The sequence below is a fragment of the Dendrobates tinctorius genome, unplaced genomic scaffold (assembly GCF_039654945.1).
Source record: "Dendrobates tinctorius isolate UK_male_01 unplaced genomic scaffold, ASM3965494v1 ptg000155l, whole genome shotgun sequence".
Lineage (NCBI taxonomy): Eukaryota > Metazoa > Chordata > Amphibia > Anura > Dendrobatidae > Dendrobates > Dendrobates tinctorius.
Window position 1 is genome coordinate 23,564,409 of NW_027361822.1, and position 16,911 is coordinate 23,581,319.

At 43.9% G+C, this 16,911-nt stretch overlaps 1 protein-coding gene across 1 annotated transcript in view; it reads right to left on the reverse strand.

Moving 5' to 3' along the window:
* LOC141051189 (uncharacterized) overlaps nucleotides 1-16,911 on the reverse strand; it is a 101,744-nt gene that overhangs the window by 28,953 nt on the left and 55,880 nt on the right. Inside the window, exons 9-13 of the mRNA XM_073548053.1 lie at nucleotides 2,078-2,224; nucleotides 1,769-1,948; nucleotides 1,563-1,686; nucleotides 1,397-1,479; nucleotides 1,176-1,266 (exon numbers count right to left, since the gene is read on the reverse strand). Coding sequence (XP_073404154.1) covers nucleotides 1,176-1,266; nucleotides 1,397-1,479; nucleotides 1,563-1,686; nucleotides 1,769-1,948; nucleotides 2,078-2,224 — 625 coding nt within the window. The remainder of the gene's footprint in view (nucleotides 1-1,175; nucleotides 1,267-1,396; nucleotides 1,480-1,562; nucleotides 1,687-1,768; nucleotides 1,949-2,077; nucleotides 2,225-16,911) is intronic.

Consider the following 16,911-nt stretch of genomic DNA (forward strand, 5'->3'; position numbering starts at 1 on the left):
GAAGTGTGTTTTGGGTCATTGTCCTGCTGGAAGACCCATGACCTCTGAGGGAGACCCAGCTTTGTCACACTGGGCCCTACATTATGCTGCAAAATTTGTTGGTAGTCTTCAGACTTCATAATGCCATGCACATGGTTAAGCAGTCCAGTGCCAGAGGCAGCAAAGCAACCCCAAAACATCAGGGAACCTCCGCCATGTTTGACTGTAGGGACCGTGTTCTTTTCTTTGAATGCCTCTTTTTTTCTCCTGTAAACTCTATGTTGATGCCTTTGCCCAAAAAGCTCTACTTTTGTCTCATCTGACCAGAGAACATTCTTCCAAAACGTTTTAGGCTTTTTCAGGTAAGTTTTGGCAAACTCCAGCCTGGCTTTTTTATGTCTTGGGGTAAGAAGTGGGGTCTTCCTGGGTCTCCTACCATACAGTCCCTTTTCATTCAGACGCCGACGGATAGTACGGGTTGACACTGTTGTACCCTCGGACTGCAGGGCAGCTTGAACTTGTTTGGATGTTAGTCGAGGTTCTTTATCCAACATCCGCACAATCTTGCGTTGAAATCTCTTGTCAATTTTTCTTTTCCGTCCACATCTAGGGAGGTTAGCCACAGTGCCATGGGCTTTAAACTTCTTGATGACACTGCGCACGGTAGACACAGGAACATTCAGGTCTTTGGAGATGGACTTGTAGCCTTGAGATTCCTCATGCTTCCTCACAATTTGGTTTCTCAAGTGCTCAGACAGTTCTTTGGTATTCTTTCTTTTCTCCGTGCTCAATGTGGTACACACAAGGACACAGGACAGAGGTTGAGTCAACTTTAATCCATGTCAACTGGCTGCAAGTGTGATTTAGTTATTGCCAACACCTGTTAGGTGCCACAGGTAAGTTACAGGTGCTGTTAATTACACAAATTAGAGAAGCATTACATGATTTTTCGAACAGTGCCAATACTTTTGTCCACCCTCTTTTTTATGTTTGATGTGGAATTATATCCAATTTTATGTTTGATGTGGAATTATATCCAATTTGGCTTTAGGACAATTCTTTTTAAGACAAATTAAATGAAGATAATACCAAAGAATTTGGGTTTGCAATCATTTTCAGGAAGAAACTGAGTATTATCTGACAGAATTGCAGGGGTGTCAATACTTTTGGCCACAACTGTAGTGGTTACTACTCACCTGGACGGTTATCTGTAGGAATCTCCTCTTTACACCACTCATCACCCCTCACATATGTCTCTGTAGCATTAATATGGGTCAGATCTTCACCCTGAAACAAATATTGTAAAAGTCACAGCCAGATGGAGAAGTCACATCTATGATCAGCTCTAATCCTGCCATCTCCACCGTTCTCATTACACAAGTATAAAACATATAATACTGGTGGATATGTAAATTACCTCTTTGAGATTTTCTTGTTTACAGTCCCGTGAGAGAAGAGGACATGGACATCTCTCTGGTGTTGTCCTCTTACTGGATAAAACTGGAGGAAACACATACAGGAACTGAATTCATTCTTTACATACAGATAATTATAAGCCATGTGTATTTGGTACTGTCTATTACCTGGTGATGTGAGGGGCTGGGGAACCTCCATCATGACGTCCTTGTACAGATCTTTGTGTTCTTCTAAATACTCCCACTCCTCCATGGAGAAATAGACGGCGACATCCTGACACCTTATAGGAACCTGACACATACAATGATACCGTCATCCCGCGATCCCTTCATAGCGTTACTGTATAATGTCCCAGCATTCCCAGCAGTGTCACCTCTCTGGTCAGCAGCTCAATCATCTTGTAGGTGAGTTCTAGGATCTTCTGGTTATTGATGTCCTCATTTATCAAGGGGTGAGGTGGAGGCGCTGTGATTGGGCTCAGGGGTCTTCCCCACCCCTCAGACACAGGGTCATGACAGCGCTGAGTAGAAGTCTTCTTCACTACTGTGTAGTCCTGGTTATGGAGAGACACATTAATAAATCTCACTACAGACATTTCCAGAGTCCTCACCTCTCCAGTTCTGTCCATCTGTTATTCCCATAGATAAGAATGATGTAATGTGTCGTCATAAGAATATCTCACCTCTGCAGTAAGCCGGAAAAGGATCTCTAGGGTGAGGTGAAATATCCTCTCCGCCATCTTGTCACTGCTCCTATCCATCCTTGATGGGTCAATCAGGAAACTTCTCTTATGTAGAAGATCTCCGAGAGGATCCGATATTGTAGGGACCTGAATGGGGAGAAGATGACGATGTAACAACATAAAAAATCCTGTGTAATAATACAATTACTGCAGATAATAAGAAACATGATTATCTATACACTGGAACATTAGGGGAATTGGTGACAGTCAGCTTGTCTCATTCACTGGCTATTTTGGTCACTGTTTCAGCCACTGATTGGCTGTAGAGAACACATGAGACCAGGAAATACAGAGACTGGTGGGGGACCCAGCAGTGGTGGCACAGGGGTTGCGGGGGATCATCAATGTATTAACATTTTTATTATTTTCAAATATTCAGTTTTTCTTCTTTCCATCTACTAATAAATCCTATATATTTTAGACCACACACACAACAAGCAGTTTCTTCCTCAGAGTCGGCAGCTGAATACTTTCCTCATAGACTCATCTCCCATAACGCTAATTCTCGTCTCATTTCCCGACACTGGAATCGGCATTAGCAATACTGCAGGAGATATTCATTACACGTGACATGAGGAATAACTACTTCATGGTGAGGACGACATCTTCATCTTCTACTACGGCTCTAGAAACATATCTGGCCAGAGTCCGTCACTTACTCCATCACCCCCGGCCGCCTGTATGAATGTTTCCCGTCTTCCCCGGGCTGCAATCTTCTGTTGTATTAGATCTCATGTCTGATTCACACACAGAAGCTGGAGGCATTTTTATTTTGAAAAACACCTTGGACAGGAGTAATCTGTAACCTACAGCAATAAAGGTTATAAAGTCTACATGGACAGTGTTGTGGCATTTTTAAATTGTTTTTGTTGCTCTGGGTATTATTTTTTAATGACATTTTCCCTTTAGGTTTCCCAATATTACAAGAAAATAAGAAAATAGGCTGGTGTTAAAATATTACAAGATAAAATTGTCAGGAACAATTTTTGTAAAAACCATGAAAAAAGCACAAGACACATCGTGCTCCTCTTTATCAAATGCCAAACATTAGATTAAAACAAATTAACTCTTTTTGGCACTATAACGCTCATGTTTGCCACATGGATGGTATGGGTATAGCTGTACCGATAATCGCGGATGTTTAATTATTTGCTTCTTCTGAAATTAACTATGTCAGAGTTACATGGCTCCTTCGGCCTAATGCCCCCCGTCGTTGAGTGCTGCTGGGTTGTTATGGTACTTCGAGGCTGAAACAAGGCCTCTGTGCCTGCAACATATGAAAGTCTATTAGTCCCTGCCAGAGGCAGAGTGTAAGTAGATACCTCTTAGGCCCCGTACACATTACATTAAAATCAGGTAAAACCTCTGATCTGAGCAGGATCGTCTGCTGCCTAATGTATATGGAGGCCTCCTGACAGATGATAGGTGAGTAATGGATAAGTTATGTCATGCTGGCGCCTTGGCTGGTTGGCACAAGCGAGGGGGTTAAGGCCCCACTGTGCCACAAACCAGACTACCCTGGAAGGGGCGTGACTAAGACAGCTACCTCGGTCTTCGCTGAAGCCTCTGATGGTGAGGTCAGGCTTGTGCGGCAGGTGCCACTCCAGGGTGGTGTCTGGCTGTGGCTTCTGATCCCACTGGGGGACAGAAGACACTTGGACAGCTGCAACTGACAGGCAGGCAGGTGGGCAGGGCTGGTACCCAGGCAGACACAGCTGAGACACAGGGCAGGCAGGCACGGCTGAGACACGGGGCAGGCAGGCACGGCTGAGACACGGGGCAGGCAGGCACGGCTGAGACACGGGGCAGGCAGGCACGGCTGAGACACGGGGCAGGCAGGCACGGCTGAGACACGGGGCAGGCAGGCACGGCTGAGACACGGGGCAGGCAGGCACGGCTGAGACACGGGGCAGGCAGGCACGGCTGAGACACGGGGCAGGCAGGCACGGCTGAGACACGGGGCAGGCAGGCACGGCTGAGACACGGGGCAGGCAGGCACGGCTGAGACACGGGGCAGGCAGGCACGGCTGAGACACGGGGCAGGCAGGCACGGCTGAGACACGGGGCAGGCAGGAGTGGTATATGAAGGAACAGGTAGAAACCTGTTCACACAACAGGTGCAGGTACTGAAAACAAGTTCAAAACCTTCATAACTATAAAACGTGGTCAGGAACCAGTTAGACAACAATCATAGTTTCCCCCACCAAAAATTAGGACTGATTGGATAATAGTGGAGTACTCCCAGTAGCATGCAATTAAAGAAAAAAAGTGGAGTAACCATAAACCACAATAGAAGTATAAGAAAAATGAAAAATAAATCTTTATTAACACATCTTAAAACAGTAGCAAACATTTATAAACACATAATAGAGGTAGATATAGAAGGAATAATCCCAGTGTAGCGCAAGGTAAACATCCCTACACATAAAGTGACAGCAGGCAAAAGAACCATATGCTACAGATATAATGAAGCTTAGTCTAAGCACCAAAACATATTGTACAGCTTATCCAGAGACAATGTCTCTATATACCTATAGAAACCGGGTGCTCTATATAGCGTAATGCTAGGATTATATAAGCAGGTACTGGCTCAAGGGAATATATCAATCAATTCTGGGATCATACCCGATATCCATAATGTTCATGCCACTTACCCATAGGGGAATATTACTGCAGGGAGGATACCGCGCTCAACCCCGACGCGCGTTTCGCCTCGGCTTTCTTAAGGGGAAGTGCCTATCTATCCTCAAGCACCCATATATAAATGCAGCGTTCCAGATGTTACTAATTAAAAGCGGGGCATGCCCAGTGTAGCCGCATGGTATTCGCGCGATGACCCGCCGCCATCAGTGAGCAGCGCGCGTGCGCTGTGAAAACACCGCGGCCCACAAATATGATGGCCGGAGCATCGCGACCAATGTCGGGCACACCGCGCATGCGCACAGGATCAGCGCCATATTCTCGGAGACACTGCGGGCGGCCATAATGGTGGGGTCTGAACGGATCGTTAAGCTGCACACAAACAAAATACAAGAAGGAGAGAGGGGGACATCATAATAAGAAAGAAATCCATAGTTACTAGAGAAAAAGTCCAAAAAAGTCCCCAATATATACTTGTAGTAATATACAGCCAATCAAGAAAACGGTATAAACAGTGCCATGAATATGACACCATATAAAAAGGGGACAGTAATGCAAATATACAAAAAAGGGTTATTGTGCATCGAAATAATTCTAAAATAGAAACAGGTTACACTCCAGATCATACATATAAATGGCAATTATGATACATATAATTAAATATTAGGATGCAATGGATATCATAATGTATAATACTACAAAGCATCATACAATCATCATTAATTTAACAGCACAAAAGTGTAGATTTCTTCTTTGATGTCTAGACATAACAAGATCAATAATATATGAAGAAGGAACACACCACCCCCCCACCCCCCCCCCCAACACACAACCCCCCAAATAATGGCAGTTCTTCAGTGAAGCATGGGAAGTTGAAGATGTCAAAACACATTAAGCTTTGTTCGTCAGTCAGTTGGTCAGTTTTGGGCCCGCTTCTTTTTAACATATTTATTAATGACCTTGTAGGGGGCATAGAGAGTAGAATTTCAATATTTGCAGATGACACTAAACTCTGCAGGGTAATCAATACAGAGGAGGACAATTTTATATTACAGGAGGATTTATGTAAACTAGAAGCTTGGGCTGATAAATGGCAAATTAGCTTTAATGGGGATAAATGTAAGGTCATGCACTTGGGTAGAACGAACAAGTTGTATAATTATGTGCTTAATTGTAAAACACTGGGCAAAACAGTCACTGAAAAAGACCTGGGTGTATGGGTGGACAACAAACTCACATTTAGTGGCCAGAGTCAAGCAGCTGCTGCAAAGGCAAATAAAATAATGGGATGCATTAAAAGAGGCATAGATGCTCATGAGGAGAACATAATTTTACCTCTATATAAGTCACTAGTGCGACCACACTTAGAATACTGTGTACAGTTCTGGTCTCCGGTGTATAAGAAAGACATAGCTGAACTGGAGCGGGTGCAGAGAAGAGCGACCAAGGTTATTAGGGAACTAGGGGGTCTGCAATACCAAGACAGGTTATTACACTTGGGGTTATTTAGTTTGGAGAATCGAAGGCTTAGGGGTGATCTTATTACAATGTATAAATATATGTGGGGACAATACAAAGACCTTTCTAATGATCTTTTTACTCTTAGACCTGTGACGGGGACAAGGGGGCATCCTCTACGTCTGGAGGAAAGAAGGTTTAAGCATACTCACAGACGCGGATTCTTTACTGTAAGAGCAGTGAGACTATGGAACTCTCTGCCATATGATGTTGTAATGAGTGATTCACTACTAAAATTTAAGAAGGGACTGGATGCCTTTCTTGAAAAGTATAATATTACAGGGTATATACACTAGTCTCCTTAATATTGCGTTGATCCAGGGAGCTAGTCTGATTGCCGTATGTGGAGTTGGGAAGGAATTTTTTTCCCCAATGTGAAGCTTACTGTTGCCACATGGGTTTTTTTTGCCTTCCTCTGGATCAACATGTTAGGGCAAGTTAGGATAGGATATGGGTTGAACTAGATGGACTTAAAGTCTCCCTTCAACCTTAATAACTATGTTACTATGTTACTATGTTGTCCTCTGGGTATCTAAGTCAACCATATTTCACAAAATTACAAGCAGTATAATTTCCCAGAGAAGACGACTGCTGATCCAAATAGTTGTAAAAAATGTTGTGGAACCCACTCTTCCGCATTCAGACATGGGTGCCAGAAATAATACTGTGAAATAAACTAGAAAAAACAGACACAAAAGAATTAAAACCAAATTAAAAACACAACATGGACACAGACAGATATATAATCAAACCACAACGGAAAAAAGGGTGGACTAAATCATAACCAAGATCGCTAAGATCCCAATGGATCTTGAGGAATAACCGTAATACTTTGGAACCCAAATTGAGGTCTAATTCGACCAATCCCTAATTGAGAAAAGGAACAAAGGTATTGGTTTCATTCAGGCCGGCAGGAGCTAAAGTATCTAAAGTCACGATCCACCTGCACTCATGTTGTGCAAGGATCTTTTTAACATTGCCCCCACGAATGCCACAATCAATCCTATCAATCCCACGGACTGATAAGCCCTTAGGGTTAGCACTATGAAACAATTTAAAGTGCTTCGGAAGTGTTTTTAAACAGGAAATATCCTGAATGTCTCTAGATGCCATTATGTCCCTGACATGTTCGCGTACCCGAACTTTAAACTCTCGTGACGGAAGTCCAATATAGATTTTGTTACAAGGACAAGTGGCATAATACACCACATTTGATGTGTTACATGTAATATAACTCTTTATAGAGAAAGTCTTTTTTCCATCAGACGTAGTAAAAGATGTAGTTTTACAAATATTCGGACACGCAACACATCTCCCACAAGGGAAACATCCGTGTATACGGGAACCACGAACTGCTGGTATTGTGGGTACATAATGGCTTTTTACTAGATGGTCTTTTAAATTCCAGCTCCGTCTAGGAATGATTCTAGGCCGTGATGGCAAATGTGCTGCCAAAGTGATATCGGTGTGTAAAATGGGCCAACATTTATCAAAGATTTTCTGCATCCGATCCCACTGGCAGTTAGATGTGGACACAAAACAGATAGTATCCTTAGTTTCATCTTGCCGGGTGTTGATGGATTTAGCCAATAGATCATTACGTGAGGCCTGCTTGGCCCTCCTATACCCCTGTTTGATGCATCTATTACTATATCCTCTAGCCTTAAACCGGTGCCCCAAATCCTTAGCCTGTTGCTCAAACATTGTTTCTGTAGAGCAAATACCCTTTGTTCTTAAAAATTGCCCAATAGGGATGGCACAAATAATTGGTGGAATGTGTGCAGAAGACGCGTGTAGTAAGGAGTTCACCGCTGTTCCTTTACGGAACAAATCCGTTTGAATCAGGCCTACCGAATCGGCCCTAATTAAGACATCCAGGAATTCAATACTAGATCTATGCCATTTATAGGTAAATTTAAGATTAAAGGTATTCAAATTAAGACAGTGCATGAATTCCTGGAGGTCAGATAACGACCCTTGCCAAATGGCAAAGACGTCATCGATATAGCGGTGTCAGCACTGCACATGGTTAACGGCAAGCGTTCCGCCCCCATAGAAAACCTGCCTCTCCCAGAAACCAAGAAACAGGTTAGCATAGGACAGGGCGCAAGCCGCACCCATGGCAGTGCCGCGCCTCTGTAAAAAGAACCGGTCCTTAAAAACAAAATAATTATGAAACAGGACAAATTCTAGAAGTCGTCTGCATACAGGTGTGGATGATGACACTGAGCACCAAGCACTATTGGCCCTTGAGGACCGTGTTGAGAGAACAACAGATGGAACCTACAGGTATGTTCCCAAAAATAGTGATGCCTAGATCTACGACATTTCCTGCCTTATCGATATGCCCACAAGTTGAGATATTTTGCAAAATGGTGATTGAGGAATTCAAAAAGATTCCTACGAATATCTATAAGGACAATTTGTCATTTAAACAAAGACAAGCATTAAAGGAGTTACAACAGATTAATGATGTGGTTATCAAGGCTGCAGATAAGGGCGGAAATGTTGTGATCTGGCCCATCGATAAATATGAAAAAGAAGCTTTTCGCAGCTAAAAAATAAGGAAACCTATCAACAGCTAACAAATAACCCTACCACATCATTTGCTCAGTCTTTGGAGAGAATATTGTCTAATGCATTTGAGTCGCGTTTGATCCCTAAAAATTTTTTCGATGGACTCATGACCAGGAATCCTAGGGTGCCAAATTTTTATTTGTTACCCAAGGTCCACAAGGATCCGGTCAACCCCCGGGGTCGTCCCATTGTGGCTGGCATAGGGGGGCTATGCGACATGACATGTAAATTTATTATTATCTGAAACCTATTGTCGAGACGCTGCCCTCCTATGTCAGGGATACCACCGATTTGTTGAATAAGATCAATGGGATTACCCTGGAGGATGACATGATCCTTGTGGCTATTGATATTGAATCACTGTATACGTCCATTAACCATGTGGATGGACTGGCTGCAGTGCGTTTTTATTTGGAGATGACGAGTCAAGATGGCCATTGGTGTGAGTTTCTCATGGAACTTCTAGAATTTGTCCTGTTTCATAATTATTTTGTTTTTAAGGACCGGTTCTTTTTGCAGAGGCACGGCACTGCCATGGGTGCGGCTTGCGCCCCGTCCTATGCTAACCTGTTTCTTGGTTTCTGGGAGAGGCAGGTTTTCTATGGGGGCGGGACGCTTGCCGTTAACCATGTGCAGTGCTGGCACCGCTATATCGATGACGTCTTTGCCATTTGGCAAGGGTCGTTATCTGACCTCCAGGAATTCATGCACTGTCTTAATTTGAATACCTTTAATCTTAAATTTACCTATAAATGGCATAGATCTAGTATTGAATTCCTGGATGTCTTAATTAGGGTCGATTCGGTAGGCCTGATTCAAACGGATGTTTCGTAAAGGAACAGCGGTGAACTCCTTACTACACGCGTCTTCTGCACACATTCCACCAATTATTCGTGCCATCCCTATTGGGCAATTTTTAAGAACAAAGCGTATTTGCTCTACAGAAACAATGTTTGAGCAACAGGCTAAGGATTTGGGGCACCAGTTTAAGGCTAGAGGATAGAGTAATAGATGCATCAAACAGGGGTATAGGAGGGCCAAGCAGGCCTCACGTAATGATCTATTGGCTAAATCCATCAACACCCGGCAAGATGAAACTAAGGATACTATCTGTTTTGTGTCCACATCTAACTGCCAGTGGGATCGGATGCGGAAAATCTTTGATAAATGTTGGCCCATTTTACACACATTTGCCATCACGGCCTAGAATCATTCCTAGACGGAGCTGGAATTTAAAAGACCATCTAGTAAAAAGCCATTATGTACCCACAATACCAGCAGTTCGTGGTTCCCGTATACACGGATGTTTCCCTTGTGGGAGATGTGTTGTGTGTCCGAATATTTGTAAAACTACATCTTTTACTAAGTCTGATGGAAAAAAGACTTTCTCTATAAAGAGTTATATTACATGTAACACATCAAATGTGGTGTATTATGCCACTTGTCCTTGTAACAAAATCTATATTGGACTTACGTCACGGGAGTTTAAAGTTCGGGTACGCGAACATGTCAGGGACATAATGGCATCTAGAGACATTCAGGATATTTCCTGTTTAAAAACACTTCCGAAGCACTTTAAATTGTTTCATAGTGCTAACCCTAAGGGCTTATCAGTCCGTGGGATTGATAGGATTGATTGTGGCATTCGTGGGGGCAATGTTAAGAAGATCCTTGCACAACATGAGTGCAGGTGGATCGTGACTTTAGATACTTTAGCTCCTGCCGGCCTGAATGAAACCAATACCTTTGTTCCTTTTCTCAATTAGGGATTGGTCGAATTAGACCTCAATTTGGGTTCCAAAGTATTACGGTTATTCCTCAAGATCCATTGGGATCTTAGCGATCTTGGTTATGATTTAGTCCACCCTTTTTTCCGTTGTGGTTTGATTATATATCTGTCTGTGTCCATGTTGTGTTTTTAATTTGGTTTTAATTCTTTTGTGTCTGTTTTTTCTAGTTTATTTCACAGTATTATTTCTGGCATCCATGTCTGAATGCGGAAGAGTGGGCTCCACAACATTTTTTACAACTATTTGGATCAGCAGTCGTCTTCTCTGGGAAATTATACTGCTTGTAATTTTGTGAAATATGGTTGACTTAGATACCCAGAGGACAAACAAAGCAATGTGTTTTGACATCTTCAACTTCCCATGCTACACTGAAGAACTGCCATTATTTGGGGAGTTGTGTGTGGGGGGGGTTGGGGGGGTGGTGTGTTCCTTCTTCATATATTATTGATCTTGTTATGTCTAGACATCAAAGAAGAAATCTACACTTTTGTGCTGTTAAATTAATGATGATTGTATGATGCTTTGTAGTATTATACATTATGATATCCATTGCATCCTAATATTTAATTATATGTATCATAATTGCCATTTATATGTATGATCTGGAGTGTAACCTGTTTCTATTTTAGAATTATTTCGATGCATAATAACCCTTTTTTGTATATTTGCATTACTGTCCCCTTTTTATATGGTGTCATATTCATGGCACTGTTTATACCGTTTTCTTGATTGGCTGTATATTACTACAAGTATATATTGGGGACTTTTTTGGACTTTTTCTCTAGTAACTATGGATTTCTTTCTTATTATGATGTCCCCCTCTCTCCTTCTTGTATTTTGTTTGTGTGCAGCTTAACGATCCGTTCAGACCCCACCATTATGGCCACCCGCAGTGTCTCCGAGAATATGGCGCTGATCCTGTGCGCATGCGCGGTGTGCCCGACATTGGTCGCGATGCTCCGGCCATCATATTTGTGGGCCGCGCGCGTGCTGATGATGTCTAGCGGTGATGTCTAACTGATGGCGGCGGGTCATCGCGCGAATACCATGCGGCTACACTGGGCATGCGCCGCTTTTAATTAGTAACATCTGGAACGCTGCATTTATATATGGGTGCTTGAGGATAGATAGGCACTTCCCCTTGAGAAAGCCGAGGCGAAACGCGCGTCGGGGTTGAGCGCGGTATCCTCCCTGCAGTAATATTCCCCTATGGGTAAGTGGCATGAACATTATGGATATCGGGTATGATCCCAGAATTGATTGACATATTCCCTTGAGCCAGTACCTGCTTATATAATCCTAGCATTACGCTATATAGAGCACCCGGTTTCTATAGGTATATAGAGACATTGTCTCTGGATAAGCTGTACAATATGTTTTGGTGCTTAGACTAAGCTTCATTATATCTGTAGCATATGGTTCTTTTGCCTGCTGTCACTTTATGTGTAGGGATGTTTACCTTGCGCTACACTGGGATTATTCCTTCTATATCTACCTCTATTATGTGTTTATAAATGTTTGCTACTGTTTTAAGATGTGTTAATAAAGATTTATTTTTCATTTTTCTTATACTTCTATTGTGGTTTATGGTTACTCCACTTTTTTTCTTTAGGTGCAGGTACTGGTACAGGCAGGAAGGAACGGTGTATGAAGGAACAGGTTTGGACCTGTTCACACAGGAGGTGCAGCTATGGGTACTGACAGAAAGGTGTGAAGTATGACAGAACAGGTTTGGACCTGTTTACACAGGAGGAGAGCCGAAAGGGTGCAGAGCACAGGCAGAGCCACAAGGGTGGGAGCACAGGCAGAACCGCAGGAGTGCGGAACACAGGCAGAACCGCAGGAGTGCGGCGCACAGGCAGAACCGCAGGAGTGCGGAGCACAGGCAGAACCGCAGGAGTGCGGAGCACAGGCAGAACCGCAGGAGTGCGGAGCACAGGCAGACGGGGAGGACAAAAGAAAAGACTCAGCAGGGAAAAGAGCCACAGACAATGAGACAGAGGTAAGACAGATGGTGGGTGGAGCAGTGAAGGAGACTGTACGAGACAAGGCACAAGACCAAAGACACAGGGACCAGGAAATACTGCCTCCTGGTGAGCAGAGAGGACATGTACAAGACAAGGCTAGAACAAAGACACAGAGAACACGATAAGACAAGGCAAGGAATAATAGCACAGGGATCAGGATATTCTGCCTCCTGGAGGGCGGACAGAGGTACTAGGCAAGGTACAGAGACACAGAGACTAGGAATAAAGGCTCCAGAGAAGGCGAAACATAGGACAGGACCTGGCTTACTCAGCAGCAAGACACTGAGTTAAAGCTTTACTCAGGCAGCTACCATCGGGTGGAGCTGCCCTAAATACTAGAGGCCTCTTTGTAATTGGCCAGGGACACATTAGACAGGTGCACCCTGATTCCATAAGAACCAGAGAGTTCTAGCGCCGCCCCCATATGCTCACAGCCAGGAAGCATGCAGAGAGCGGGCAGGAAGCAAGAGGTCCACATGGAGCCGGCAGCAGACAGAACACACAGCAAGGCCTGGAGCAGTGAGTAAGTTGGTGTGTGGGGGATGGGTGGCCATGAAGTTATGCCGGCAGGGTTGTTACCAGTTATGATAAATTACAGAGGTCGATCCTTTGGTTCTCTCTGGAAATAATCCTCTGCAACAGGAATCTGCCAGCAGCTCTCTCATACAGACCACAGGAAAGTTCGTTCAACCACAGTGTTTATGTGTATGGGAGAGTCAGGAGAGATCGCTGTCAGCCGCATGATCATTTGGCCGACAGCTATTTAATATATGTGCGGGAGTCAGGAGAGATCGCCATAAGCCGCATGATCGTTTGGCCGACAGCTATCTAATGTGTATGAGGCCATTAGCATAACACTGACAGGCAGGGATAATACACCGCACTACTGTAACGGGGTTAAGTTAATAATGCTCATTGCTGTATTTATGCCTTTTTGTTTATTGGTACTGCTACCCCTTCTGGGTATTACCATTGCTTTGTCTACATGTTCTTCAATCTATATAATGTGATAATATTCACTGTTTTGTGTGAAGTATAGGGAAAGCATAGTGCTCTTAGTTGGACACTAGAGGGGGGCAATCTAGTATACAGAACAGTTAGTAGGTAGTATAGGGTTAAGTGTAGGAGGGGTTGCCGGGAATTAAGATTAGCACAGAAGGAAAGTTAGTCAGACGGGGCAAGGGTGCCTGAAGTGTCCACATGGGCTATAGGCCCAGGACAGCTCGGCAGCCATGCAACGATAAGCAGCTACAGCCCACGTTATCCACGGCCACTGGGCATCAGTGCAGTACAGTAGAAGGAAGATGTGGCAACTCATAGCCTTGGTGGACACCTTTAGAGCGGGAGTCAGTTGGAGTGAGGAACAAAAGGAAGATGAAGCTTCGCAGTGAACGGTACAGACGGGCCGGATGCTTTTCCAGAGGCAACTAAATAGGGTGGCGGATTATTTCAAGTCTGGGGCGAAACAGGCAGAAGGAATTGTCATCATGGAGAGGTTAGGCCAGGAAGAAGCTGGGAAGCAGTCTAAGACGGTCTGTTCTGAACGTGTGCCGCACAGAAGCGTCAGCAAAGTAGGGAGAGCTGAGGAAGCAAGTGAAGTTGAATTTGAATTCCATGATGTGCCAACTGTGGATATAATGTGTGAAATTCTAAGTAAAGAAAACGTTCAAGTTATTCTGAACTGTGTCTCCATTACTGGAGGTCGCCTGGAAGAAGGGTCGTCGCCGCCTGGGAAGTGCCCAGGGGAAACTGAACCTAGAGACGCAGGTACGCTGAGCAGTGGATTACAGTTTTCTGTGAGGGAAGGTCAGGACACAGATGCTTCAGTGTCTTCATTGTCTCTGGCCATGACTACAGTCCTGTCCGCCCCTTACACTACAGTAGTACAGTGCATCACCGGAGCAATCAGAGGCTTCTATGTTGTATGATCGCACTAATGAGAGTTGTGGAGAAAAGATTAAAAAAAACGGTTGTGAGTGAAGAAAAAGCACAGATATCAGTTTTAGCAATAAGTAATATACATCACTATAGTGAAAACAATCTCCTGCACAATGTTGGGGAAATCCCGGCCACAACGACTTTATTACCTCTATTATCCTACACAACTATCGTGTGGTGATTATCTCATATGTCTCAGGATCAGCTGTACAGATGTTAAGAATGGGGCTAAGGGAGTAATTATTAGCCAGTGGAGTGTGTGGTACCAGACTGTGGGGGGCACCATGTAGTATCATACTGTGTATGGGGGATGGCAGTACGGTGGGAAAATAATACTGTGTGTGGGGACTGGTGGTAGTGTGGGAACATTACACTGTGTGGGGGAATGGTGGTACTGAGAAAACATTATACCGTGTGTGGGGTGATGGCGGTACTGGGGGAACATTATACTGTGTGTGGGGGGATGGGGGTACTGTGGGAACATTATACTGTGTGTGGGAGAGATGGCGGTACTGGGGGAACATTATACTGTGTGTGGGGTGATGGTGGTACTGGGGGAACATTATACTGTGTGTGGGGGATGGCGGTACTGTGGGAACATTATACTGTGTGTGGGGGGATGGCGGTACTGTAGGAACATTATACTGTGTGTGGGGGGATGGGGGTACTGTGGGAACATTATACTGTGTGTGGGAGAGATGGCGGTACTGGGGGAACATTGAACATTATACTGTGTGTGGGGGGATGGCGGTACTGTAGGAACATTATACTGTGTGTGGGGGGATGGCGGTACTGTGGGAACATTATACGGTGTGTGGGGGGATGGCGGTACTAAGGTAATACTATACTGTGTGGGGTCCATTAGAGGGGCATTATACTGTGTGAGCAAATTGTGTTTCCTGTCTTTACTAGTTGAGTCATATTCATCTATGGTGACTATCTCATGCAGCCTTTATCTCTCCCCATTCCCTCAAGATGGGTGGACCATCATTGTAAATAAGCCATTGTAATTTGTGTCACCCCCACCTCATTGTAGATTGCAAGCTCTGAAGAGCAGGGGCATCATTATTTTTGTTTTAACCCCTTAACCCCCAGAGGTATTTTCGTTTTTGCGTTTTGGTTTTTCGCTCCCCTTCTTCCCAGAGCCATAACTTTTATATTTTTCCATCAATATGGCCATGTGAGGGCTTGTTATTTGTGGGACGAGTTGCACTTTTGAACGACACTATTGGGTTTACCATATCATGTACTAGAAAACAAGAAAAACTGCAAAAAAGTGCAATCCCACACTTGTTTTTTGTTTGACTTTTTTTAGTAGGTTCACTAAATGCTAAAACTGACCTGCCATTATGATTCTCCAGGTCTTTACGAGTTCATAGACACCAAACATGTCTAGGTTCTTTTTTCTCTAAGTGGTGAAAAAAAAAAATTCCAAACTTTGTTAAAAAAAAAATAAATTGTGTCATTTCCCAAGACCCATAGCGTTTCCATTTTTCGTGATCTCGGGTTGGGTGGGGGCTTATTTTTTTGTGTGCTGACCTGAGGTTTTTATTGATACCGTTATGGTGCAGATACGATCTTTTGATCGCCCATTATTGCATTTTAATGCAATGTCGCGGCAACAAAAAAAAAAAGTAATTCTGGCGTTTTTACTTTTTTTCTCGTTACGCCGTTTAGCGATCGGGTTAATTTTTTTTTTATTGATAGATCGAGCGATTCTGAACGCGGCGATACCTAATATGTTAATAACAAGAATCCCATATAAGAGGCTGTAATGCTCAGGGATGATATCAAAACTGTTTGTTCACCCCGGGCAACAGCCACACCTGATCGGCTCTGCTACATACAGGATATGATGAGTTCGCCTATATATAGCTGAATTATTTGCTATGAGCGCCGACCTCTGGATGTCAACGTCAACCCATCAGTGACCCACGATCACGCGATGCATGTTAAAAGCTGCTGTTAGCGTTTGACAGCAGCATTTAACGGGTTTATAGCCGTGGGTGGATCGTGATTCCACCCGAGGCTGTTCCGGGCACATGTCAGCTGTTCAAAACAGCTGACATGTCCCAGGAAAGATGTGGGCTCAGCGCCGGAGTCCACATCAAAGGGGGGGGGGGGGGGAGTCCGGCATCTGTGTACTATTACGCCTGATGTCAGAAAGGGATTAACTATTGTATTATCTTTAACTATGCTACTTATGACTGTATTATAATAATAATAATAGTTTTTATTTATATAGCGCCAACATATTCCGCAGCACTTTACAATTAAGGCTGAG